This window comes from Aricia agestis, chromosome 5 (assembly GCF_905147365.1).
Source record: "Aricia agestis chromosome 5, ilAriAges1.1, whole genome shotgun sequence".
In the NCBI taxonomy this organism is placed as follows: domain Eukaryota; kingdom Metazoa; phylum Arthropoda; class Insecta; order Lepidoptera; family Lycaenidae; genus Aricia; species Aricia agestis.
This window is the reverse complement of record NC_056410.1, coordinates 9,995,726-10,022,423: the sequence shown is the minus strand read 5'-3', so window position 1 is coordinate 10,022,423 and position 26,698 is coordinate 9,995,726. Positions and strand designations below refer to the sequence as shown.

At 40.1% G+C, this 26,698-nt stretch overlaps 2 protein-coding genes across 7 annotated transcripts in view; both read left to right on the top strand.

Moving 5' to 3' along the window:
- The window catches only part of LOC121727173, a 72,307-nt gene extending 67,561 nt beyond the window's left edge, over positions 1-4,746 (top strand). For all 5 annotated transcript variants that reach the window (XM_042114850.1, XM_042114854.1, XM_042114853.1 and 2 more), the window contains one exon: positions 169-4,746. In XM_042114850.1, coding sequence (XP_041970784.1) covers positions 169-4,482 — 4,314 coding nt within the window. In that variant the 3' untranslated portion in view covers positions 4,483-4,746. The remainder of the gene's footprint in view (positions 1-168) is intronic.
- A 3,130-nt stretch (positions 4,747-7,876) lies between these two features.
- The window catches only part of LOC121727175 (mannosyl-oligosaccharide alpha-1,2-mannosidase IA), a 109,446-nt gene continuing 90,624 nt past the window's right edge, over positions 7,877-26,698 (top strand). For both annotated transcript variants that reach the window (XR_006035620.1, XM_042114856.1), the window contains exon 1: positions 7,877-8,590. Coding sequence is in view for 1 of the 2 variants with exons in the window: in XM_042114856.1 (XP_041970790.1) it covers positions 7,979-8,590 (612 nt within the window). In the remaining variant the exon portion in view is untranslated. The remainder of the gene's footprint in view (positions 8,591-26,698) is intronic.

The following is a 26,698-nucleotide window of genomic DNA, read 5'->3' as shown; positions in this document are numbered from 1 at the left end:
GCTATACTACTACTACTAAAATTACCTGTTTAAATACTGTTCAAAGTAAAAGAAACGCTTAAGGTTTATCTTGTTAATTTTATTCTTGCCTACTTACTTCAAATGATTATTTGAATGGATATCAACATGAGTATCGTTTAGTTTCACATCGAATTTAATATATTTCAGAACGCCTGCGGTGCCAAAATCCAAATCTGTCGCACGCTGATGAACCGGCCGGAGGTGGTGTCGATCGGCATGGTGTGGGACTCGGAGCGGCCGTCCGCCGAGCACGTGAGCGCCGTGTACGCCGCGCTCGGCACGCAGCTGCGGCCCACCGACGCCTTCCACGCCTGCGTCGACCGCTCCTGGGCCGTCGGCGCTACGCACCACCTCGTCGGCCTCGTCACCTACTACGGCAAGCACTACTCCACCTTCTTCTACCACAGCAAGCTCCGCCTTTGGATATACTTCGATGACGCCGACGTCAAGGAGATCGGCCCCGAGTGGTCGCAGGTCGTCGACAAGTGCCGGCGCGGCCGCTTCCAGCCCCTGCTGCTGCTGTACGCCGCCGTGGATGGCACCCCCTGTGACACGCGCCACGCGCCCAAGGACGTGGTGCCCTTCCCCGCGACGGAGCCGCGCCGCGCCGTCACTCCCGCCCCCGAGCGCCCCGCCGCCGGCTACGCGCGCCGCGCCGTCACGCCCGGCCCCGACAACGACTCCGACTATGTCAGCAGGAGGGCCGTCGAGAACATGCTCGATGTCCAGGCCGGCCGCCGGGCGCAGCTCGCCCGCAGCCTGAGCGCGAGCTCCGCCTCCGACTCCCAGGAGCGGCCGCGAGCCCGCCGAGACTCCGGAAACTGGAGCGGCGACCGAAACAGCGCGTCCTCGGGGTCGTCGACGGTCGAGAGCCCCTACATGTACCCGCGCGGCCGCGGCCCGGGCAGCATCCCGAGCAGCCCCACGCGCAAGGGGGAGCTCTCCAGCGGCGGCTCCTGTGACGCTGGCTACGACTCGTACTCGCTGTCGTCTACCGACAGCCTGCCGCTGCAGCAGGGCCTGCGCCACAACCTGCAGCTGGCCCAGATCCCGGAGCTGACGACCCGCGGGGACTGCGAGGCGCTCTGCATGGAGGCCGACCGGCTGCTCGAGAAGTCGCGCCACGCCGAGGACGCCGACGACTTCGAGACCGCCCTGGTGCTGTGCGATGCCGCGGCGGCGAAGGCACGGGCGGCGCTCGACGCCCCCTACAACAACCCTCACACGATGACCTTCGCGCGCATGAAGCACAACACGTGCGTGATGCGCGCCCGGAGTCTGCAGCGGCGGATGGCGGGCATGAACCGCGTCACGGAGGTGCCGCAGGTGGCCCCGGTTCGAAATACGAGGGGAGGCCTCGAGAGCGCCCCCACGACGATCGAAATATACGCGACCCTGCCCAAGAAGAAGGGGTCGACGAAGAAGTCACCGAAGGCGGTCGACGACGACGTCGACGCGCCGCCCCGGGAGCGCCAGCAGAGGCAAAAGTCCCGGGAGGACGACAAGGGGCGCGAGAAGCGATCGAGGAGCGAGGACCGGAGTCGGTCCCGCAAGGACGCGCCTATCGCGGTCGAGAAGAAGGAGGAGGCGGAGGAGAAGAAGTCGAATAAGAAGCAGCACAAAATTCGAAGAAAGCTGCTGATGGGCGGGCTGATCAAGCGGAAGAACAGGTCTATGCCGGATCTGACGGAGGGCGCCGACGGAAACAAGGAGACCGACGGTAAAGAGAAGAGGGTCTCGTCGGTGGACGACGGGGACGTCGGTCGAAAGAAAGTCGACGACAAATCGAATCTGAGCGGGTACCTGTCCGAGGGCCACCTGGAGTACTCCGCCAACGGCGGGACCAATCCGAATTTAGAGAGGAGCAAACTCATGCGGAAAAGTTTTCACGGGAGCGCCGGTAAGATGCTTACCGCGGCCAAGGTGCCGCCTCCACCGCCGCTGCGCACGACTTCCCAGCTTAGCGGGTCTAAGTTCGAGGCCGAAGTGGTCGAGCGCGGCGAGCCGGCGCGGCCCCCGCACCACGCGCAGCCTCCGCGCGACTACGCGCGCCCCTACCCCGACAACGACGAGGACGGCGGGTTCTCGGAGCAGTACGGCGACGAGCCGCAGTCGCTGCCGTTCCTGCCCTCGTACGACGAGAATAACCCCTACAACGGCAGCTGCAGGTCGGACGACTCGCCGAACACGTCCCAGAACTTCCACACGGTCGTGACTAAAGCCATGATACACCAGGAGCAGAGTCCGGTCAAGAGGGAAAGTATAGGGAACATCCTCCCGTCGCATAGCAACGTGCAGAACCTAAACGGCGTGTTCGATGGCGGCGTGGACGTCGTCGACTGCGCTATGCCGGCGCGGCGGTCGCCCCAGATGTTCGACCTGCCCCCGTACCCCAGTCCCATGAACTCGGTCAACCACTCGCGGCAGCCGAGCGAGGAGTTCCCGCCCCCGCCGCCGCCGATCGATCTGACGCCGCTCCAGGACGAGTTGAACAAAATAAAACAAAGGGACGAAATGCGCGAAGTCAACTACATGAACATGGTCAACAATTTGAACAATATGGAGGTGACGAAGGGATCGCTGCTCGCTCAGTTGCAAGAAAAACGCAGCCAAATTCTAAGAAACGAGGAGCGCCTGAGTAAAATGAACGTCATTCAGTCGAATCCGACCTCGGGCGACACCTGGCTAAGAGAATTACAGGCGAAGCAGGCGGCGCTGAAACTCAAGAGGTCCGAATCACTGGAAGGTCAACTCGGCGACAACGCTGCGCATAGACAGTACGACAGCAACCTTATAAATAGTAGCGTTCGAAACGTGGCCGCCAAGTTCGAACAAAACGCACAAAATATATGCAACGAGCAGGACAAAACTCACATAGGCTACGTGGGCATGAGCGGCAACCGAGACGTCATAAATTGCTCGAATACCTCCAACGGTGTTTACAACAGGCGAGCCTCGTCCTCGTCGATCGATTCGAAACAGGCGGAGGAGGAGTACAACGATCAGAAAAATAATAACGTCGCGTTAAGCGATCGCTCGAAACCCAAAAAGAAGTCCGTTTCGTTTTGCGACCAAGTCATCCTCGTCGCCACCGCCGAGGACCAGGAGGACGACAGCTACATTCCTAATCCGATTCTCGAGAGAGTCCTCAAGAACGCCATGAACAAGCCGGAGCTGACGACCGTGCCGCTGCAGTCCGAGAAACCCTCCCTGCAGCGTCAGGACTCCTTCGACAGCCAATCCTCGAGATCCACTATTTCCTCCCTGTCTCAGAAATCGTACGTGCCGAACGACGCCGACTACTACCGAGTACAGAACTCGTATCCCACTTATCAAATCGCCCAGACGCGCCCTCAGCAGCAGTACAACCCGCAGAAGACCACGACCATCAACGGAACGAACTCCCCCGTGCTGGCCCAAAATCAAAACGGACCTAGCGGCAACCAGATTTACCAGCAGCTTCCGCCGAACTCCCAGAGTACGAGCGGCCCGATACCGTACAACCAGCCGCCCGCGGCGTACGCGAGTCAAAGCAACTCTAGCCCACCGAACTTTAGCCAAAATCCCGCAAACAGACTGACGCCCACCTCGCATAGTGCGACGTACGCCCCGAAACACATGCCCGGACAGAGAACAGTGCCAAATACATATCAGCATCCACCGAATCCCATCCATCAGAGCAATCAGATGCAGAGCAACGCCTACTACCATAGACTACCGCAGCAGACGACGATGCCGACCCCGGCGAGCGGCGGCTACGGCAGCCGGCAGTACGGCCAGAACGGCCACGGTGCTGGCTCCCCGTATCAGAGCGTGCCCTCGAATTCCCCGGCGTACCAGGGCGCGCCGTCCGGCTCGCCGGCCTACCAGGCCTACAACCCACCGACGAGCTACGCCAACACCGATTATTCTAGTCGATATCCTCAAGTAAGTAGCGCGAACCCCTACGGCGCGAACCCCTCACCGTATCAGAGGGTGCCGCCGCCGCACGGCGAGCTGCCCGTCGACAACTATAACGCTAGTGGTAATTATCAAAAATTACCCAACGGTTACTACCACGACGGCAGCGGAATGAACCAGAACCGCATCCCCGAGGTAAGACACTTCGCGGCCCAGCAGTCGCAGCGGCCGAACGGGTACAACCAAAACGTTAATTCTGATAGCATCGATCAAATTACGCAGTACCAGTACCAAAACGGGTACAATCCGTACCAGCATCTGCCCGTGCCGAAGCAGATGCAGAAGAAGTCCGTCTCCTTTGAACCCGGCACGAAGGGCGGCACGGACTCGCCGATACCACCGCAAATCAATTCTAATTATTCTAGCGACAGCCACAGCGGTCCGACGAGTGCAAACCAGAAAATGCCGTGCAATTTGTGTCGAAACAAAACGGTAAGCCCGCCGGCGATATATTGTTCCGACTGCGACTTTTACATGTCAAGGTTCAAACCGCGCTCATAGCACAGTTAAATATAGTATTGTTAAGTTAGTTATATCGACAAATGAACTCTGAAATATTTAATTCACGTTGTAAATTGTTAAATAGGTATTAGGTAGGTAAGTATAAAGTTAAGAGCGACTGATCTCATCGGAGAATTAAGTGTGGCAAACGCTGCCTAATGTAAAATACAAAATTTTGTTTTCTATCTATTAAATATAAGTAAAATCTATTATAACTATCGCCTTGCGTATAGCTATTTTTATAACTTCATAAACAAGTAATAAAATAATAATTACATAAACATTTGCATTTTATTCGTTTCCTTAAATCCCTTATAATATTTCTCGACTTATGTACGCTCATTTTGGGTAACTTTGAATTGCGGTTAATTTTGAACAATACATTATTGAATATTGTCCTAAATTGTATTGTTCAAAGTTAAACTGCAATTCAAAGTTACCCAAAATGACTGTAGTAGTTATTTTTTTTTTATTATTATTATTGCTGGACATAAAGCTAAGCTCATAAATTGTAATGTCATGTTATTGGAGCGGTCAAAACTTTTAGTAATACATTGAGAATAAATACCTCACGAGAGCAATGAAATTTAATATAATGTATGTTATGTATCCTGGTGCCTTTTTTTTGTTGACGGCTGACGCAAGGGAAATCTAGATTCCTGTGTAGGATATGTGGGATTTTTACCCATTAAAACCCCTGCTATTGATAGACTTCCGCACATAGAAGAGGCACGGGAACTCTGTTGAACAACTACTACTGCAGCTCTCCCAGTACATTGCTCTAACAGAGCTCTTCACAGAACTACATTGAAAACTATCCCGTATTACTAATGTCCCCATATAATGTATAGTCCGTCAAGAAAGTGAAGAAATTTAAAAGTGGCAACATCGTAGGCTGGTTTTATAGTAGAGCGTTTCGCAGCGCCGTTGGAGCGCGCGCGTTCGAAGTTGTAACAAACGTATGGACGAACGGCGCTGCTCAAGCGCGCGGACTTTAAAACGCAACTACTACCCCCATACATATTCGAACGCGCGCGCTCCGACGGCGCTGCCGAAACGCGTGACTGTAAAACCAGCCGTAGTGTCATCCCTTTTTCTTAGATTGATTTGAAAGGGATAATCGATGTTGCCACTTTTTAATTTATTCACTTTCTTGACAGACTATAGCCCTAGTAGCAAGGAGCAAAAGGGTCCAGGAGTCAGGGTCCCTAGGCCTCAGATACCAGCACCTGATTTACTCAGAGTATTGTAATCGATCTGTTAATGTAAGTAAAAATTAAAATGATGAGAACTACTGCCTGTCTTATGTTTGTATTTATAATGATTTTGAAAAGCTCTGCGCTGAATTTGCAGTCGGTTAGAATTGATAACACTGATTGCGACGGGACTCGGGAGTACCATCTATGCCAGTTTTCAGTAAGTACCTACTTTGGTACAGTTCGACAAGGCTTGTGAACAACAAATTAATGTGGCGAGAAAAGGAACTACAGCTCGACAATGCTTTATATGAACGTGGCGAAAAAAGGAACTAACGCTGGCATCATAGGTACGAAAACGTCATTTTTGACAGTTCTTTACCAGCAGCGCACCGCTCACGTTCTTAATAATATAACAAATCTTGTCGAGCTGTAACGCTTCTATCATAAAAAAACGTCATTTTTTACATGACGTGCTTGACAGTTCTCCTTTACCAAATTACCAGCAGCGCCCCATCCACATTCATTTAATGTAGCCTTTCCCAAAGTGGGCGATAACGCCCCCTTGCGGTCTAAAGGGGCCGGAGTGGGACCCAGAAAATAAATGGGGGCGTTGTGTAAAGGCCTGGGGGGTAATTTATTTCATCTGGATGCATTTGAAATTGAAACAATAGGGGCGCTAAAACATAATTTGTTCTCAAAGTGGGCAGTGGACAAAATAAGTTTGGGAACCCCTGATTTAAAGCCGGAAATCCGATTGCCATATTCTGTAATTTTGTTACCCCTAGTCTGTTCAGCGTTATTTTACCTCGAAATTCATATCTTAACATTTAATAATTATTATTTAGTACTTATCTAAATTCTAAGGCAAAAAAGTACTGAAAATAGCGAAGATATTCTGTGAATGTTCAAAACGTAAGGAGAGCAACACATTTAATAAAACTCTTGAGAAAAGAAAGGTGCAGATGACGTGGACAGCCGACAGGTGCACAATAGACATAAACAGGTGTGAGGTGAATGTTTATAAGATTCTTGTGAGTGACGCATCACAATATTACACGATATAGGTACTAATAATAATCTAAATTAATACCTCACAGTAAAATCTAATGAAATAAATTGAATCTCTATGTCGCGTAATTTTACTATGTCAAAAGAAAATATTATACTTATTGGAAAAATTTTATTGTTCTGTGGAAAATAGTACCTATTTACAGTCTGTCTAGAAAGTGCAGAAATTAAAAAGTGGCAACATCGTAGTGTCATCCCTTTCAAATCAATCGAAAAAAGGGATGACACTACGATGTTGCCACTTTTTAATTTCTTTACTTTCTTGACGAACTATACAGCTATACACAGCAAAAGTCAACATTTAAATTTTTACGTTGGCAACTCAGAAGCTGGCACTTAAAATGTTTCTAGGATAAAAGATTACTGCCAAAAATGCAGGACTTTTTCGGTTACGAGCGTTTACATTAGGTATTTTAGGAATAAAAATATTATTTGTAATCAACGTTATTATAATGTTTTGTTAAACTTGAAGAAAGGATTGTAAACTAATCACATAATATGAAATCAATCACCTTAAAGTGTTATTAAGCACCGGTTTCCTATACCACAAAACCTATCATTATAATAAATAACTACTTAGATATGATTATCAATTAGTAATTTCACTCATTATGACTTCTATATTTATGACTATATCTCATTATGACTATTTTGTAGAATCGGAACAAATTTTTTGAGACAGTTAATAAATAAGTCAGTCAAGAAAGTGAAGAAATTAAAAAGTGGCAACATCGTTGTGTCATCTCTTTTTTCTTATGGCGGCTCTCGACATAGGCGAACGCGTTGGCCAACGCGTCTGCAGACGCGTTGGCCCAATGTGTAGAACGGGCGTTCGCGCGTTAACCGTAGGTATTTAGACGCGTTCGCCTATGTCGAGAGCCGCCATTAGATTGATTTGAAAGGGATGACACTACGATATTGCAACTTTTTAATTTTTTCACTCTTTTGACAGACTTGACAATTCCTTAGTTTTTATTATTCGTAGTTGGTGGTATTACATTCATAGAAATCATTGTTTGCAATCGTTACCGAGAGAATAATATGGTTTTAATAAATTATGCCATCCAGGATAGCGAATTAGAATTTTTTTAGTTGACAACACTGACTTTGGCATTTGGCATTTTCACTTTGGCAGTTGTTTAATGGCGACGACCAGTGACGGGTCGTCCTGTGCAGTTTGACATCGTATATTTATTTGGAATACTTTTAGGCAGACTGTTTACGTAAACATGACGGGAATATTGCCTACTTACCAACGATTTATAAATGGCGTTCCCGTGCCGTCCATATCGCGACGCTCGTTTCGACTCCGAGAAAAATATTTGATAATTTCTGTACTTTTGACATTTGGAATAGTGTGGCTCGGTGCACTGTTTTATTTACCAGAGTTTAAGAGTACGACGAGTGTTAACGACAGTGTATACAATGTTTATAAAAGAATACAGAAAGCGGGCCCAGAGCTCCTCATGCCACCGCCACTCGCACAAAACGACGTGGGTGAGTTCCCAGTCGTTGGAATCGTTCGTCATGGTGAGGAAGGCGACGATCCCCATGTCATCGAAGACAGGAATCGCCTGAGGGCCAAGATCGACGAGGACATGGGCATGAAAGTATTGGAAAGACCCCAGTTCGATGTAGCACCTTCTGTGTCATCTTCCAAAGGCCCCAGCAAACCTCCAGTAGACGCTATCGAGGAACCCGCGGCTGGTAATAATGCAGCCGGTAGGGACGTATCACCCTCAGGCCTTAAGAGTATGAATGCAGTCAGCAAGTATGTAATCCCACCACTCGATGCAAATGCAGATGGCAGCATACGGAACAAGAGAGATACAGTAAAACAGGTATGTTGCAATTGATATAATGACCTTAATCACAATGTAGGTATAATGTCAATATTATTCAAAATTGGAAGTTTGCTGCTAGTCTAAATTGATTGTTTTTTTGGTAGGAGGACCTACCGCTTACCTTGCTCTGTGCTGTGACTTATAAGAATAGGTAACATGTTTTTAATTACTGACATTGCAGATGAGAATTTCTAGATGCCACACAATTTAACTCAGTTTCGACTTATAACAAATCTCTTATTTTTATCCATGTTACAGTACATTTTTTACAGAGGAAATAAAAAGAATAGATGTAGGAACAATTTATACACATATATATATATTCAAATAATAGAATTGTTATGATAAGAATTGTCTTGTTAATAATGTAACTTTAACAATATTTTTGCCAAGATTAGTTTCTACGGCATAATTGGAGAGCATTGCTATAGTCATGGGCGCCGCCAGAAATAATTACCAAGGGTGGCAGATTTCAGTTATTTTCTTTCTGTTCTTTTCTATTCACTTTTTACGAATAACAGTGACTGTCTATTTACGTCAACATAAAACATTTAGTGCTGAAACATTACGAACTATCCTTGTACGGCATGGTAATAATGCTTTTTATTTCAATAATTCCTGTTGATCGCGAGATTCCCAAGGGGTGCAAGTGCACCCTCTGGCACCCCCTGCCGGCGCCTATGGCTATAGTACTAATTAAGAAAAGCTACAACTTGTTCTTTATTGCTTATATTATTAATAACACTTAATACCTAAACTGAAATAGTTTTTGTATGAGCCTAAACATAGTATATCATAACTTCAATGGATAAAACCTGAAGTTGGCTAAATGTTATTGGACACTATAATTCCATCCTCAATATGATTTTGATTCCAATTCTTTATTAATGATGCTTTTTATAATAAAATTACAAAAAGAGATTCTTAAGAAATGCCCAACCAGCATGTTGATGTTCATTCACATATTCTGAAAACTCAAAAAATGGGTTCTTAGAAGGAGGATAGGATATATAGGAGAATACTACTTTGATGCTTAGTAGAATCTAGTAGAATCGAGACTGTATAAAAGCCCCATTGATGTTGGTTTAAATAGTAAAATGTTTTAGTAACTTACTAATTAAGAACTGTATTAGTAAATACATAATTTATACATCAACGTCAGTATAGATGGTTTCATGAGTCAGTACTTAATAGAGGGTTTTTTTAACTTTGAAGTTGTAAAACTTTGAAATTAGGCTTTACATTTAGATTATTTAGATTGAATTCTAACAACAAATCAAAAATGTAGATGTTAAGCCTCACTGCTTCACAGTTATACAGATAAACTTTGTTTAAATATGGATGAGTCAATTATTTTAATAGCTTAATAAGTTATGGTTAATTGCATTTTGCATATCATTAAGAAAACAAATAGAAAAGATACATGTACAAACCAATATAAGTACTTGGTTATTGTTCTTATATGGAGTAGTGATAAGCGACAGCCCTAAGGACTAAGGTGACATAATTATTATAGACATTGCTGAAAACATCAGAGATGACCTCCGCGTGGGCGTAGCGTGGCTATTATATAGATAATATTTACTAGAGATCGCTCAATGGTCGAAATTCAACCTTAGTTTTAGGACTACTACCTATATTTTGTAGACAAATTTTGACTTTATCATATTTTTTTCAACTCTTGTTTCTGGGACTCAGCTGATCTCAGACTGGCCGTGTAAGCATTGTCTAATAGTATCTAAGATTCAATAAAAAAAACTATAATCCATTTTCAATTTGTCACTTTGTTGTCAACAGACTTCAAGCATAAATAAAAGAGTACAATTCGTATGTATAGACTTGTCACTCAAAAATCTGTCATTTTTCCTAGTGTGTGTGTTGTAGTGTGTGTAATGTTTTATTTGTTAAAAAAATGTATGATTAAAGCATAATTTCAAAATAATATTAGCTCAATGCACTCCTTCACCATATAAACTATAACTGTGCAAAATTTCATTCACCTACGTTTCCCCATTTTTCGTCAAAAGGGATACAAAGTTTTTGGCTCAGTTACAAAGTCAATTACAAAGTTTTTGGGATTAAGAGGATACAACAGGGGCGAGAGAAATTGAAAATAGGTATTTGAAAATGTATTGCTGTCTCACCAATCTCAAGTCTCCCACCGCGGAGCGCGATAGAGACAACACGACAAAAGTTCTAATAAAAGAACAGAAAATCTTCGATTCGTTGTCCGCTGATTCCTTCTCTAAAACTTAACCGATTTAAGTAATTTTTTCATTAAGAATTAAAGCAAGGCTTGAGCTGTGTTTCTATGTTTTATTTTTTTTTGTATATTCTAGCCAGTTTTGTTTTGTGGGTGTTTGAACACAGAGGAAAATCTGGCTATTATTTTGGGTTTTTGGACGTTCTTATCTTTTTTAATAATTAAATTCTGAAAAAAAAGAAAACATAGGGACATGCTAATAGTGGCCATAGATATTCAGGAAAAAAATCATAACTCTACCGGTATTATCCAGAGAGGAAACAGGGGACAGCGTTTGTATGGAAAAACGGCGGTGTGGAATCCTCTTAATATATAGATTTATTGATAAAACTGGCAATATTCTTGCTATAAAGCAGTTTTGTTATTATGTCTGTCAAGACTCAACATTAGCATCCACTCATTCATAACATGCAAGTGAAAGTCACCGTACCCTCTTGCATACTTTTGAGTTTTGACATTATTTTCGCTAGGGTCGGTGACCTGCGACGGATCTCTGCACTCAATTCAGCGTGTATAATGTCACGGCGAATACTAGATCACATACTCAATGCGGCATTAACTACTAGGCTGAACCAGTTTACCGGAATATGTTTAAACCAAATGGTATGTTGCCATAATCAAATACGTATACGAGCAATATCGGAAATAAAACGAGTTTATAATTTACATACTTTTTACTTTAGAATGAATAAGAAATGATATGTGAGGCATTTGAATATAATTAGGAATTTGAACCATGCCCTCTGTAAAATAAAATCGGCCAAGTGCGAGTCGGACTCGCACACGAAAGTTTCCGTACCGTTATAGAGCGAAAGTAGGAAAAATTGTGTTTTTTGTATGGGGGTCCCCCTTATTTATTTTATTTGTATTTTGTTATTAAATAATTAAGTACACATATTATAATTGAAGATTTTGGAAAATTTTCAAGTGTCTACATGTAGCCATTATGGATTACGAGCCAAAAAGGGCAAAAAAGTCACGTTTGTTGTATGGGAACTCCCCTTAAATCTTAACTTTATTTTGTTTTTAGTATTTGCTGTTAAAGCGGCACCAATAATACATAATCTGTGAAAATTTCAGAAGTCTATAGCTATAGCGGTTCTTGAGTTACAGCCTGGAGACAGACAGGCAGACGGACAGACATCGAAGTATCAGTAATTAGGGTTCCGTTTTTACCTTTTGGGTACGGAACCCTAATATACCTAATATTATCTGGAACTTGGACAGATAAAGAAAATCTGTAGTCTTGTCCCCAAAGATTTCTTCATAATTTCATTTTTTCGCATTTTTGTGGGCATGCTAAGCCTGTCCCGTGTCCACGTAGGGTCGCTACTAACAATTTGAAAATGTTCGATTTATTTTGCAAAACTTGAGGCTGTAGGATCGGAACAAAGATTTGAAATCAAAATAAGAGTCGGACTCGCGCACGAAGGGTTCCGTAGCATTATAGAGCAAAAAAGTTTGTAACATCTAATTTCACCATGTTTTGTGCAAATAAAGAAATTTGAATTTTAAAAATAGTAAAAAAATGTGATTTTTGTATGTATTAATTTTATTTAAATATTATTATTAATTATTAAACACATATTCACATAATAAATTATATAATTAAGGCCTTTGTGAAAATTTCAAGTGTCTACCTCTTATCATTATTGATTACGAGCAAAAAAGGCCAAAAAATCACGTTTGTTGAATGGGAATATTGATACTATTTTGTTTTTAGTATGATTGTTGTTATAGCGGCACCAAAAATACATAGTCTGTAAAAATTTCAGGAGTCTAGCTGTAGCGGTTCTTGAGTTACAGCCTGGAGACAGACAGACGAACAGACAGACAGACGGACAGACAACGAAGTCTTAGTAATAGGGTCCCGTTTTTACCCTTTGGGTACGGAACCCTAAAAGTGCTGATTTTATGTAAATATAGATAAAGTAGGTTACAAGGTTTGTTTAAATTATATGGAAGAAAATGAGTAATTGCCCTTATGTTATAAAATATCAGTTATCCACTGCATCAATTCACGCCTTTAGTTATTCCTAAAGTTTCAAAGATAGAAATTATGTAAACTGCAGTGAGAATCTTGAGTGGCCGGCGCGGCCGCGGCGTGCTCAAGTTAAACTCTACTAACCTTCACCTTAGCACGTCCGATTGTCACAACTCAGAGCTCTCGGTAGCCGTTAACCGTGTTACCTACATTTATATTTGCATGCTTATTTTGGTATTCGGCGAAAGATTTAAGTGCTACGTGGCCTTAAATTGACTTACTGCTATTGATGAGTACCCAGGGCTCCCAGACATATTGGGCATTTATATTTTATAGATATTCACGTGCATTTTGCCTATCTCCAGTTACTGCTGAAAATGTTGAAGGAATTTATTGCGATATATTATGTTTTTATAAGAGATTTCCTTATAATTAAACTGCAGTATTTCTTCAATTAACTCACTTTTATTATATTTTATAATTTTACAAAACTTAGCACAATAGGTAAGCACCGCTAGCCATTTTTTATCTTGACTTTCTTCTATCTTGACCTACAGACTATAAAGAAAAAAAAAAGGAAAAAAAAAATAATATATATATATATATATATATATATATATATATATATATATATATATATATATATATATATATATATATATATATATATATATATATATATATATATATATATATATATATATATATATATATATATATATATATATATATATATATATATATATATATATATATATATATATATATATATATATATATATATATATTTCCACCCCGGAGTTGATATTGCGTCCTACATGGCGGTTTTTACCGATGATATTGCGTCCGACTGACTTGTTGCATCCTGTATACGGACGCAAGATTGACCATCTCTCAAATTCAGCCAGAAGTAGTGTTAAGGTTAGTACAATGGCTGGGTGAAATATTGGCATGGACGTTGTTTTGTCACCGGAGTGCTTTTCGGCGTATTTCTTAGTTCCGCTATTTGGCGCGCGAATTTTGGAGGTCGCTACTGTGCGCCGTATATCGGTGGCGTATATTCGATACTTTGTTTACGTATAACACGCCGATAATGTGGATTCCTGTATATAATAAAGTTTTTATCAATTCTAATGTGTGATTTAATTACGTCCCACAAAACGACATCGTCCCAGAGGAGACGCGGGGGTGACAGAGGCGAGGGGGCGGAGTTCGCACGCGACATGCAAGGGCATGTTCTTGTTTATATTTTTTGCCGGCCAGCGCGGACGTAATGACGCTTGTGGTATAAATATTGTTTAGTGGGGCGAATATTTGAGAGAGACTAAATTCATGTCTTCAAAGTTGGGTTCACAACGCCTTCGTAAATTTGATGTAACATTACACATTTCAATGTCTAATTAACTTACAAAAATGCTGCTAAAACTATTTGAAAGTAGAGTTAATTTGAAGATAAAGAAGAGAATAATCCGATACCAACAAATAACACATCAACTTACATTAAATAACTAAAAATTATATTTTTAAAATGTTCATAAAATTCGCGTCATTGTCCTGCGCATTGTTTGTTTTGAATGCCTTGCCGATATACTCAACGTGACGGGTTGAAACCTATTTTGCGATAAAATCTGCTGGCTCACTTTATTTGATCGCAGTGCTTTGGTGTGGATAGAGGTCTTCGTTTTATGCTCTCTCTCTCTCTTTGAAATACGTTCTACAAAAATTTCCAAATAAGACGTCATTTACATTTCTCGATGTGTGCCAACATTTGTCTGTTTTTCACTACTTTTTTTATACCAAGTTATAAAAGCCCGCAACATTTCTAAGCTCTTAATAATTTTCTTTATATCAATACTTAATTATAAACGAATTTAGTGAATTCCTCATTTTCCTGAACGTCTTTTTCCTGAATAGCCCTAAAAACATAATGACGATCATTCAGAATAATGATCAAATCTGTAACTGTATTTCAGGAAAACAGGAACAAATATATCGAATCGATGCAATGTCGATATTACAATTAGGTAGTTATTTCATATTTGACACATTTTCGAAAAATAGTAGTAGAATAGTAAGAAAAGTAGTAAAAATGTTATCTACACTTCAATATTATAAAGCAGGAGAGGTTGTTTGTTTGTTTGAACGCGTTAATCTCAGGAACTACTAGTCCGATTTGAAAAATTCTTTCAGTGTTAGATAGCCCATTTATCTAGAAAGGCTATAAGCAATATTTTATCACGCTAAGAATAATAGAAGCGAAGAAATAGAGGAAAATGTGGAAAAAACGGAGGGAAATTATTTGAAAGGGCTTATTTGAACGCGCTTATCTCAGGAACTACTGGTCCGATTTGAAAAATTCTTTCAGTGTTAGATTGTCGTGTCAATGGTTGTCGTGATTGATGTAGATCGTTTTTTTTTAAAAGAAGTGATTTTAAAAACTATTTTAAAGACAAAATAAAATGGCCTTGGCCGTCGACCCATTTTGTAATACAAAAAAAATGTTTTAATTGTGGTGCAACGACCAAGAATAATATCAATATTATTACAAATAATTTTGTTCTACCTATGAAACGAAAGAACATAAAATCGCTTTATAAATCTTCATTTTTCTGGTGCAGCATATTTATTTACAAATAAATATGCAATTTACGATCATTATCCTGACGTCCAGTGTCATGTTTGTTGTTGAACTGTTTATATACTTACCTGTCTAAAAGTATTTTGGATCGATTGTATTAACTACTATGTCCCTACCTACATACCTACGTATATGATTTTCTTTGATAAGTACTTACCTATTGTATATTTTAAACAAAAGCCCATCAGTGACTGAGTTTAGACTGCGAATTGGGTTGGGACTAATGTATTTTTAAATATCTATACTTACTAATATTGTAGAGACGAAATATTTAATCGTTTGCTTATTACTATTTAACTTACGAGTTACGAGACTACTGAACCAATTTAAATAATTCTTTCGCTATTAGAAAGCCACGGTAATGAGAAAATAGCCCAAACAAGTGCATCGAAACTCAACGTCAAGTGGTTACCGGGTCATGGGCTAGGCTGTACACTGTACAGTGTTCTGAGATTTTTTTTTAATCTTTACTTTCTTCATTCATAAATCGACACCCTTGACAAGATTTATAGTAACTGTGATGGCATACTTATAATAATAATAATGTACTTTTATTCAGCTCGATAACATAAAAACCTTAATCTAGACAATTACAACATGCAAATTATTTTATTTTCAATGGTTTTTTATATTAGAATGTTAAGATCGCAACCGGCAGCTTATCTAGGTTACAGTGTAACCTGTGTTAAAGCCACCGGACCCTTTCCCAACTACTGATCGCATATCGCTGATTTTACATTTCAGGCAATTAAAATTAGATTACAAATCAAATCAATGTTTAAAATTAATCAAACTTGATACAATAAACGGGGGCGGTGGTTACTCGCGTCCGTAGGAATTACCTTTTACTACCCTACACGTGTCCTCCGGGTGGTGCTAAACGAGTAACAACGCCGAGTCTCAGGCGGCGGATATGATAACCTGACTCCTAGGCAGTAGTGGCCTTGAGGACTAAATACCCCCAAAAAGTCTAGCGCGGAAAGCAACGGGAAACTACCGCGACTATAATCCCAAGAAAACCACCATGATTAAGAACGCCACCAGAGATAATATGATGTCATGCGACCCGACTAACGCTCGGCGCCAGCTTGGTTCCGGGCCGACTGGTGTGAAATTGGCTACCGGCTGCAGTTGGAAACATAACATCTTACTCTAGCAAACTAACACCCAAGGGAAGGGCAATAACAATAGGAACCTGGAATGTCCGTGGACTTTTAAGGCCAGGAAAAATCGAAGTTGTTGAAGCGGAGATGGAGCGCTATAATCTGGCTATACTAGGATTGAGTGAGACCCATGTCAAAGATAACGGATACCACATCACACCTGAAGGAAATATGGTAATCTACTCTGACAGGCAAGACAATAGTTTTAGTGGTGTGGGCTTCATAGTTGCTAGCTGGCTACGAGACAAGGTATTGGGGTATAATACCATCAACAATAGAATTATATCCTTAAAAATTTCAGCCCATCCACACCCAATTAACTTTGTACAGGTCTATGCGCCGACCACTGCAGCCACCGAAGAAGAGATGGAGGAATTTTACCACGAGCTAGAATTAACCTGCAAAGCGTTACCAAAGAAGGAATGTACTATCATCCTGGGAGACTTTAATGCTAAGATAGGGCACACTGATAATGATCAACACCTAAGGAATGTTATTGGGGAATACGGCTTAGGAGCCCGCAACAGTCGAGGTGAGATGTTGTTAGAGTTTTGCATTGAAAAAGGACTATTCGTAACTAACACGGCATATAAACAACATCCAAGACGCTTATGGACATGGCGATCGCCAACAGGTCATAAAAATCAGATTGACTTCATATTAATCAGCAGCAGATGGAAGTCGTGCATAACTCTCTCAAAGACTTTTCCGGGTGCAGATTGTGGCAGCGACCATCAGCTGTTAATAGCTCAATACAGAGCCCGCCTCAAAGTAGTTTCAAAGCCTCCACCATCCAAAAATATTCTTCTAACACAAGAAGCGAAAGCTTTTGAGGACACACTACAAACTCGACTGGACAGTGAAACGTATTGCCCATTTGACTCAGCCAATACATCATGGAATCAGCTTAAGGCCGCATTAGAAGAGACAACTAGAACAATCACAAATGGACGGAAAGTAAAACACCCTAGATCTGAGTGGATGACCACTTGGGAGGCAATCGCACAAAGAAAGGCTCTAAAGACTGGAGGAATTCGTTCAAAGGAAGAACAACAGCGATACTCTGAACTTGACTCACTAGTACAGCGTATCTGTAGATATGACAAGAATGTATATATCAATTCTATATGTAGAGATATACAAACACACTCTGATACCCTACGTCCAAGAGACATGTTCCAAAAGGTAAAAATTCTCACACGGGAACGAAAATCAAAATCTTGGAACATAGAAGATGAAAAGGGTAACCTGATTTTAGACAAGAACCAAGTGATGACAAGATGGAGGAACTACTGCCAAGACCTGTACAAATATGACGCTGATGAACCTGACACTAGATTAGATTTTACAGATAAAGAACCCGACATCGTTCTCCATGAATAGAAGCAGCTATAAATAAGCTCAAAACAAAAGCTTGCGGTGGAGATGGTATACAGGCACAAGTGCTTAAGAGCTTGGGTAAGTGTGGAATCAGACTAATGCATTCAATATGTCTTAAAGTATGGAGAACAGGACAGTGGCCAGACGATTGGACAGAATCTCTCGTGATACCACTACATAAGAAAGGGTCGACTAAAAAGTGTGGAAATTATCGGACCATCTCACTAATTTCACACGCCAGTAAGATTCTTCTCCATGTTATAAACAACAGATTGGCACACTATATAACTAGACAGATATCCAAAGAGCAGGCGGGATTCGTAAAGGGCAGGGGTACCCGAGAACAAATCCTAAACATCCGTCAGCTGATAGAAAAGAGCAGAGAATTCAATGTCCCAATAGTACTCTGTTTTGTGAATTACGCTAAGGCCTTTGACTGCATCGTCTGGTCCAAAATGCTGGAGGTGATGAGAGAGTTGGGCGTCCCCGATCATCTCATATTTTTGGTACAAAACCTCTATCTGGAAGGTCGATCAAGGGTGCGATTAGACAATGATCTGTCAGAGCCGTTTGCTACAGAGCGTGGTGTCAGACAGGGTTGCATCCTCTCTCCACAGCTGTTCAACCTCGTAGGCGAATATATAATGCGCCGAGTGTTGGAAGATTGGGAGGATGGTATTAAAATTAACGGATACCTTCTCAACAACCTAAGGTTCGCTGACGACACCACGCTTATAAGTACTTGCGAAGTGAAACTTGCTGAACTTCTAGCGCGGCTCGAAAAGATTAGTCGAGACTTTGGCCTCCAAATCAATCGCAATAAAACCAAACTGATGTACGTCGATAAGCTGAACCAAATACAAAAGACATCCTTACTACAAGATCTCCAACCCGTAGAGGAGTTTGTCTACCTGGGATCGTTGATTAGCAACAATGGTAACTGCGAGAGGGAGGTTGTCCGACGGGCTCAGATGGCTAAATCTGCGGTTGGGCGCTTAGAAAAGATATGGAAGAATAAGAACATCTATCGTAGCACAAAAATAACACTAATGCGTTCCCTAATCTTTTCAATATTTTTATATGCCTCCGAGACATGGACACTAAAAGCACGTACTCGAGCTAAGATTGACGCTTTTGAAATGTGGTGCTGGCGTAAAATGCTCGGCATCCCTTGGACCGCACACCGGACCAACACGTCTATACTTCAGCAACTCAAAATTACCACCCGCCTGTCCACGCTTTGTCTACAACGATCACTTGCCTTTTTTGGCCACATAGCCCGCCGTGAGCCTAATAATCTTGAGAGTCTCATACTAGCTGGGCAATTAGAGGGGAAAAGAGGCAGAGGCAGAGTGGCTACACGATGGACAGACGCGATTGTCAAGGCTGCTGACTGCACGTTCCAGGAGGCATTTCATCAGGCCAAAAATAGAGACAAGTGGAGAGCCCTATCCCAAAAAGCAAATTTTGGTGGTCACGTCCCTCAGCCATGAGGATACGACTAGGAAGAAGAAGATACAATAAACAATACAAAAAACGATCGAAACGATCTACATCAATCACGACAACCATGATTGACTATGACTATCACAGCACAGAACGCAACGTCGCGTCGTGTTTGCTTACGCGCGCGCGTTAACCAACTACTTACGAAAAAATTTATTATTATTGTGAACTTGTATTATAATCAAATACCGTCCTCTTTTTGTACAAAACAAATAAACAGAAATAATAGGTACTATTATAGATAATAACCATAATTTAAATTTACAAACAAAGTATATATATTGTTGTGTAATTTTTGTGTAGTTGTGTAATTTTTTGAGATTTTGGACTGTTTTATCTTATTTTTGATAGGTACGTTAATAATTTTTTAAACGTTTTTATTTTTCTTTTCGACGCCTAAAGGGCCTTTTTTTGAGACTTTGTACTGATAGGTATGTCTGATATGTGATTCTTCAGGTTAATATTTTTCTAAGCATTTTTGTTTTATTTTTTTAGTTTTATTTTTTTAACGCCTAAACGGCTAATAACGAATTTCAATTTGTTAAATTTTATCAACTTGTCACGTGGGCAGAGCCACGATTGAAAACTAGTATTGCTTACATACACAAGTTAACTATAGTCAATGTCACAGTAAATTAGCCTCTCAACTGGTCGTTCTTAAAATTGTTAATTTCTTAAATTACTTTTATGTTCCTATTTCGGTGTATTTGATTTGTCCGACACTTTGATTATTATGTCTATGGGTTTATTATTGTACCTACTTGATTTTAAACAATAAAACTTAAAAATACCTACTACCGAAACAATTGTTTTATTTTGTGTTCATACTTAAGTTCAGAAGAAACACGCTCACATAAATAAAATGATCATATCTATCATAATTATTCTTAATATGTTTTAGTTAGCCTAGCGGACTTACCTAATTATAATTTAAAATTTAATTAATATATATAATATAGGGATAACTTGTTTTTAATGTCTGTTATGTACTCCAAGTTATAGAAATAAGTATTTCATTTTAATCGACTTCATAAAGAGGGATGATTCTCTATTTATACATACATATCGTCACTCCTGTCCCTCATTGGGGTAGACAGAGACCACATCACGCAATGAATTTATTGGGATCTATTATATAGGTACCTATGTATGTATCGATATAACATATAAGGTTAGGAGGAAGCAACAAACTCAACAGTTTATGGCGTACATAAAAAAATAATATACGGTACCGATATAATCTCAAATATAGTAAGGAGTCATTTAATTAGTAGAATGCATGGAATTAATATAGTACAATATACGGTATCAATATAACCATACATTTAAATGGATGTAGGAAAAACGATTAAATGCATGGAACGAATACAAAAATATACAATGTGTCACATGATTTCCATCGAGAACGGAAGCAAAAAACCAGCGAGAATTATTTCAAATTGAATATCTAATTTTCGTACGTAAACAAAATTTCTCGTCGACAATAGAATTCACATGACAGCAATGTAACTATATTCGCACGAATAACAATTAAAAAGTCATTGGGAATGGTAGACGCCATAGGGTTCGACTTTGAAAAGACGCAACAAGTCTTCGGCGATTTAAATATATATATATATATATATATATATATATATATATATATATATATATATATATATATATATATAAATTCTGTGGTCAAAGTTAAGCTTAGAAGTTAAATTTAGCCCTAACTATAACCATAACTATGACCCATAGTTGATTATTGATAAAAATATATGGCCCCGGCCCCCGTGCGAGTAAGGAATCGTAGTTTCGACGTGATTTTTCCGACGTTCAATGTTCAAAAATGCATTCATAATAACCTATTTTGATTGAAAGATATTTTGAAGTGTTATTACAGAAAATAAGAATTGAGAATCTTGATATATGATATAATCTTGCATGATGCCTCAAAGCCTCTTATAGTATGTCTGTCTACTTTACTAATGTAACCTATAAAACATGATTTTAAACTTGATCATATAAATGAAATCATATAAAATAGCAAAGTTTTGTCAAAATAAAGTTCCGGTGGCGAGTTATTGAGGCAAACCAGTATTGTAGTTCGCGCACCGTCGGTGACCTCCCTGCTGTCCACTAGTCTCGATATCAGAAATATGTTAATACTAGTGTATTAAAATATTACAATAATTTTAGCGACTGTATCTTTGATAGAAGAGTGAATACTCTTTTTGAGTTAATAATAAAAAAAAAAGAAAAGTTAACAGTAGCGAACTTATCAAACAGATTGCTGCCTATGCTGTCGTGATTCGTGACAAAATACAATGCTCATTGAACCGAAATAAAACCTTTTTATTGTACAAAGCGGCTTACATAATCGTGTTGTACATCATGTAAGTATTATGTAGAGTACTTTTCCCGCAGGCCACGAAATAATTTTGGTCATTTTAAAGCTATACTTATAAGTTATAACCTTTTATTATTACCTCAGCTTACTAAACACTAAATACTAACTAACTAACACTAAATACTTACTAAATACTAAATAAATATGTACTAACCATAAAGTTAAATAATATTACCTAACCTTTTGGTACTAACATAATATTTGACAATACCACAAATTCGCAAATAAATAATAATTTAAGAAATATATTTAATTATGATATTTTGTGTCTCTTCTTATTTCACGACAAAATTAGGCAGTAATTAGACAATAATAAAATAATTATGGAAACGTCCTTACTCCTTATTACTTCCTTATCTTACAAGTATATAATTCAAAGACGCCTCAGATATTTATGTTTTTATCTTATATCTTTAAACGAATATGAAATATTATTATGCATAGTGCATACGGTTAACATTTGCAATAATATTAGGTATGTGAAGCTTTATTGTAGTGTCTAGAAGAGACTCATCTTGGAAAAAACAATAATGTTAGTACTGTCCAATTTCATATTAAACGCTGTCTGTCATATTAAACGCTGAATGTGACTAGCCCTTTGATTTTGACACTCTCCCGGTATTCACAGAACATTGGAACAAAACGTGGGACCTAGGAGAGCTATGCTTCGGCATGAATGGACCGGCTCGACCGGAGAAATACCACGTCCTTACAGAAAACCAGCGTGAAATAAATAGCACTTGCGCTGTGTTTCGCCGAGTGAGTGAGTTTACCGGAGGCCCAATCCCCTACCCTATTCCCTTCCCTACCCTCCCCTATTCCCTTCCCTTCCCATCCCTACCCTCCCCTTACCTATTAACCTATTCCCTCTTAAAAGGCCGGCAACGCACCTGCAGCTCTTCTGATGCTGCGAGTGTCCATGGGCGACGGAAGTTGCTTTCCATCAGGTGACCAGTTTGCTCGTTTGCCCCCTTATTTTATAAAAAAAAAAATCGGCTCCAACGACTTTCATGAGTATATAGGGGGTTTCGGGGGCGATAAATCGATCTAGCTAGGAATCATTTTCAGAAAATGTCTTTTTATTCGTGTTTTATCGATGATCGATAAACTTAAAAATATGACTCTTCCTGACACCTATTGGCGAATAATAATAATACCATTTTGTGAGCAACTAATTGTTTTAACGACCAGCAGATGGCGTTATTAAGTAACACGAAGACAATGAGTGTTTCTACGAATAATAAAAACTAGAGTGTTTGCTATACCGAGCAAAGCTCGGTCATCCAGGTACTTATACGTAAAATGCATTACATCTAAACCAAAATAATTACCTGATGCCTACATATTTTGCATTTTATTACGGCTACAATTTCTTCTAAAAACTATACCCAGTAATATTATGTAGGGAATAAGTTCATGGAGTATTTTATTTTCATTGACGAACTGAAACACTTGTCGTGTTCTATAGATGCTGACTCTGCCAAACCACTAATCTGCATCAAGGTCCGTCAAGTAAATATACCCACTATAATTTCTAAAGGGAAGAAAACCATCCGCGCGACTCAAAGGATACCCGTCAGACGTCGCCCTAAATACTGAATCAATTAAGTTCCATCATGCCACATAAAAGCGGCGACATAAACAGGGTTGTCATCTAATTTTGTGCAGAATTTGCTTCGACGTTGTGCGGAAACTCAGTACGTAAGGCGCTGATAAATTTACGTAGCGGGAAATTTGTGTAACAGTATGTACTATATGCCCTGAATATTGAAGGTGTAAGGTTCGTGCTGAAATTTGTAACTATTTGAAAAAGTCCGTCATTGAAACATCACGAGAAGGGTACTTGATGGCTGATGTTACAAATTGTAATCCTTGTCGTTCTTTTAATGGTAACGATATAATGATCAATGCATACAAGATCAATATATTATAAGGACGAACAAAATAATATAACTTTAATTTTATATTGGAGGTTGCAACTTGGCCTATGCCGCTTAGGCCCAGTTACTGAATTTTTTGTATACTTTTCTTTTCAATAGTCCTGTTATTGGTTTATGTGTTTGTGCCAGCGAATCAAAGGCGGCAGTGTATGGATAAACTCTTATCAAAATTCTTCAGAAAGTAGTTAGAAGCAACAAGATTTCCAAAACCTGAAGCAACCTTGTATTTTGACCTTACCTATCCCTTAGAGGCTTAGAAAGAAGCATCCTGGATCACACCACCTTTTAATTAAGTATGTAGTTCTTTTGCTTGAGTGTCCGCTAAGTTTAAAATGAGTAGTGCTCATCAGCCCTGGTGCAGTAATTAGCGAGCAGGACGATCTCCCGGAACTCTTTATTGCGCTAATGTCCGCCGCGCTCCTCATCAAGAGGATTAAAAACTTCTACAGTTCCGCCATTACTCATACCCGCTACTGTCTTGTACTAACTCTGAATATTTTTTGTTTGAGATAAGGACAACGGTACAGAAATATATTCAAAATTATTTTTGATGGACATAAAATTTTGATGATCCGTCTACAGCCTTATATGGATCTGGTAGCACTTGAATAAATTTGACAACAAGGAAAATTATAGCAAAAAGGGGAAATTTACAGCTACCACGCGATAAACTTTTGGCGCAACGTATAGCTGCCGACGATATGTATTTCCTCGGACCTCGGGCACAATGAGAATACGTACCTATTATATTATTTTCTATATTCCTAAATAGGGAAATTTGTTTGTACGCAATTTCCGTCTAGTTTAGACGATATCGTAAACTCGCACTGTTGTCGGCATGTAATGTAAGACAGGAGGTTGACATCAGCCACAATCAATCACACGTGTAGGCTAATGCATGTGTAACGATACACGAGCCGCGAGGTATACTGCTCCTCCATAATATATTCAGATCCCGCCCTGACACTAGGAACAATTAAAGCTAATTCGACAGACTTGTTACAATGTTGTCTTAGCGAGTAGTACTTGTTAGTTGTGGAAATTTGAATTTGGAATTCTTAACCAAAGAGGAGATATTTGAGATCAAAGTGGCCTGTACAACAAAACGCCAATTTCATATGTAAGGGCCTAATAATTACTTAATTAAAATTTTATTAATTATTATTAAAGTACAAATATAATTAAGGATTTTGTGAAAATTTCAAGTGCCTTGCTGTTACCATTATTGATTAGGAGCGAAGAAACCTAAAAAAAAATACGTTTGTTGTATGAGAGCCCCCCTTAAGAGGGCGACTAACCCAAAAAATTAAACATCGTCCTCTCTTCACACTCACGCCCGTCTTTCATATGCCAGGTGAAAAAGGACGACGCGGATTTCTCGCCATATTAGTTTTTTCTCAATAACTCGATAAATATACAACATTTTAAAAATCCGCTAGGTCGATCTCTCAATGATATCATTTTATACAATGTTTGGTACTACTAATATATATATTCTGTGACAATGTGTTAAAATATTAACTTAGTTCAATGCACGGTTATGGCAATAAATGAAAAATTCGTGAAAACTAGATGCATTTTTGTGCTTTTTTTTCTATCGAGAAAATTTTAAGATATCGTGTTTTTGCTCAGATCGAATTCTCGGAAATATAATGTAATATCTAATTTTAGAAAATGAAACAATTCTGGGCTTATTTTCAAGTATAAAAATGAATTATAAAATAGACACTAGGCTTAGTCGCGCCCTTAAATATTAATTTTATTGCGTTTAAATTAGTATTTGTTGTTATAGCGGCAACAGAAAATATACACAATCTGTGAAAATTTCAGTAGTCTAGCTATAGCGGTTCTTGAGTTACAGCCTGGAGACAGACGGACAGATGGACAGACATCGAAGTCTCAGTAATAGGGTCCCGTTTTTACCCTTTGGGTACGGAACCCTAAAAATAATAATACATTCTTGTTGCTATAACATTGCGTGGTTAATGGAAGGGTAGACGACCGTATGTAGTAAAGTAGGTACTTCATAATATGTTGATCGTGTTACTTGTATTTATTTTGTACAAACCAAATGTCAATCGATCCACTTTAGGTACAGTTTTTGGTGGGATTCCAGAGCAGTGGTGTTCCTAACGGCTTTATTTTCATAACATGCTATATGGAATATGCTACATTTTTTTAAGCGCGCTAGTTTTGACGCTATAACGAATGAAATCTCGATTCTTTCAAGCGCGCTTGCTTTGACGCTACGTTATAACGAATTTCAAGCGCGCTAGTTTTGACGGAACGTTCTAACGAATTTCAAGCGCGCTAGTTTTAACGCTACGTTCTAACGAATTTCAAGCGCGCTAGTTTTGACGCTACGTTCTAACGAATTTCAAGCGCGCTAGTTTTGACGCTACGTTCTAACGAATTTCAAGCGCGCTAGTTTTAACGCTACGTTCTAACGAATTTCAAGCGCGCTAGTTTTGACGCTACGTTCTAACGAATTTCAAGCGCGCTAGTTTTGACGCTACGTTCTAACGAATTTCAAGCGCGCTAGTTTTGACGCTACGTTCTAACGAATTTCAAGCGCGCTAGTTTTGACGCTACGTTCTAACGAATTTCAAGCGCGCTAGTTTTGACGCTACGTTCTAACGAATTTCAAGCGCGCTAGTTTTGACGCTACGTTATATCGAATGAAATCACGATTATTTCAAGCGCGCTAGTTTTGACGCTACGTTATATCGAATGAAATCACAATTATTTCAAGCGCGCTAGTTTTGACGCTACGTTATATCGAATGAAATCACGATTATTTCAAGCGCGCTAGTTTTGACGCTACGTTATATTGAATGAA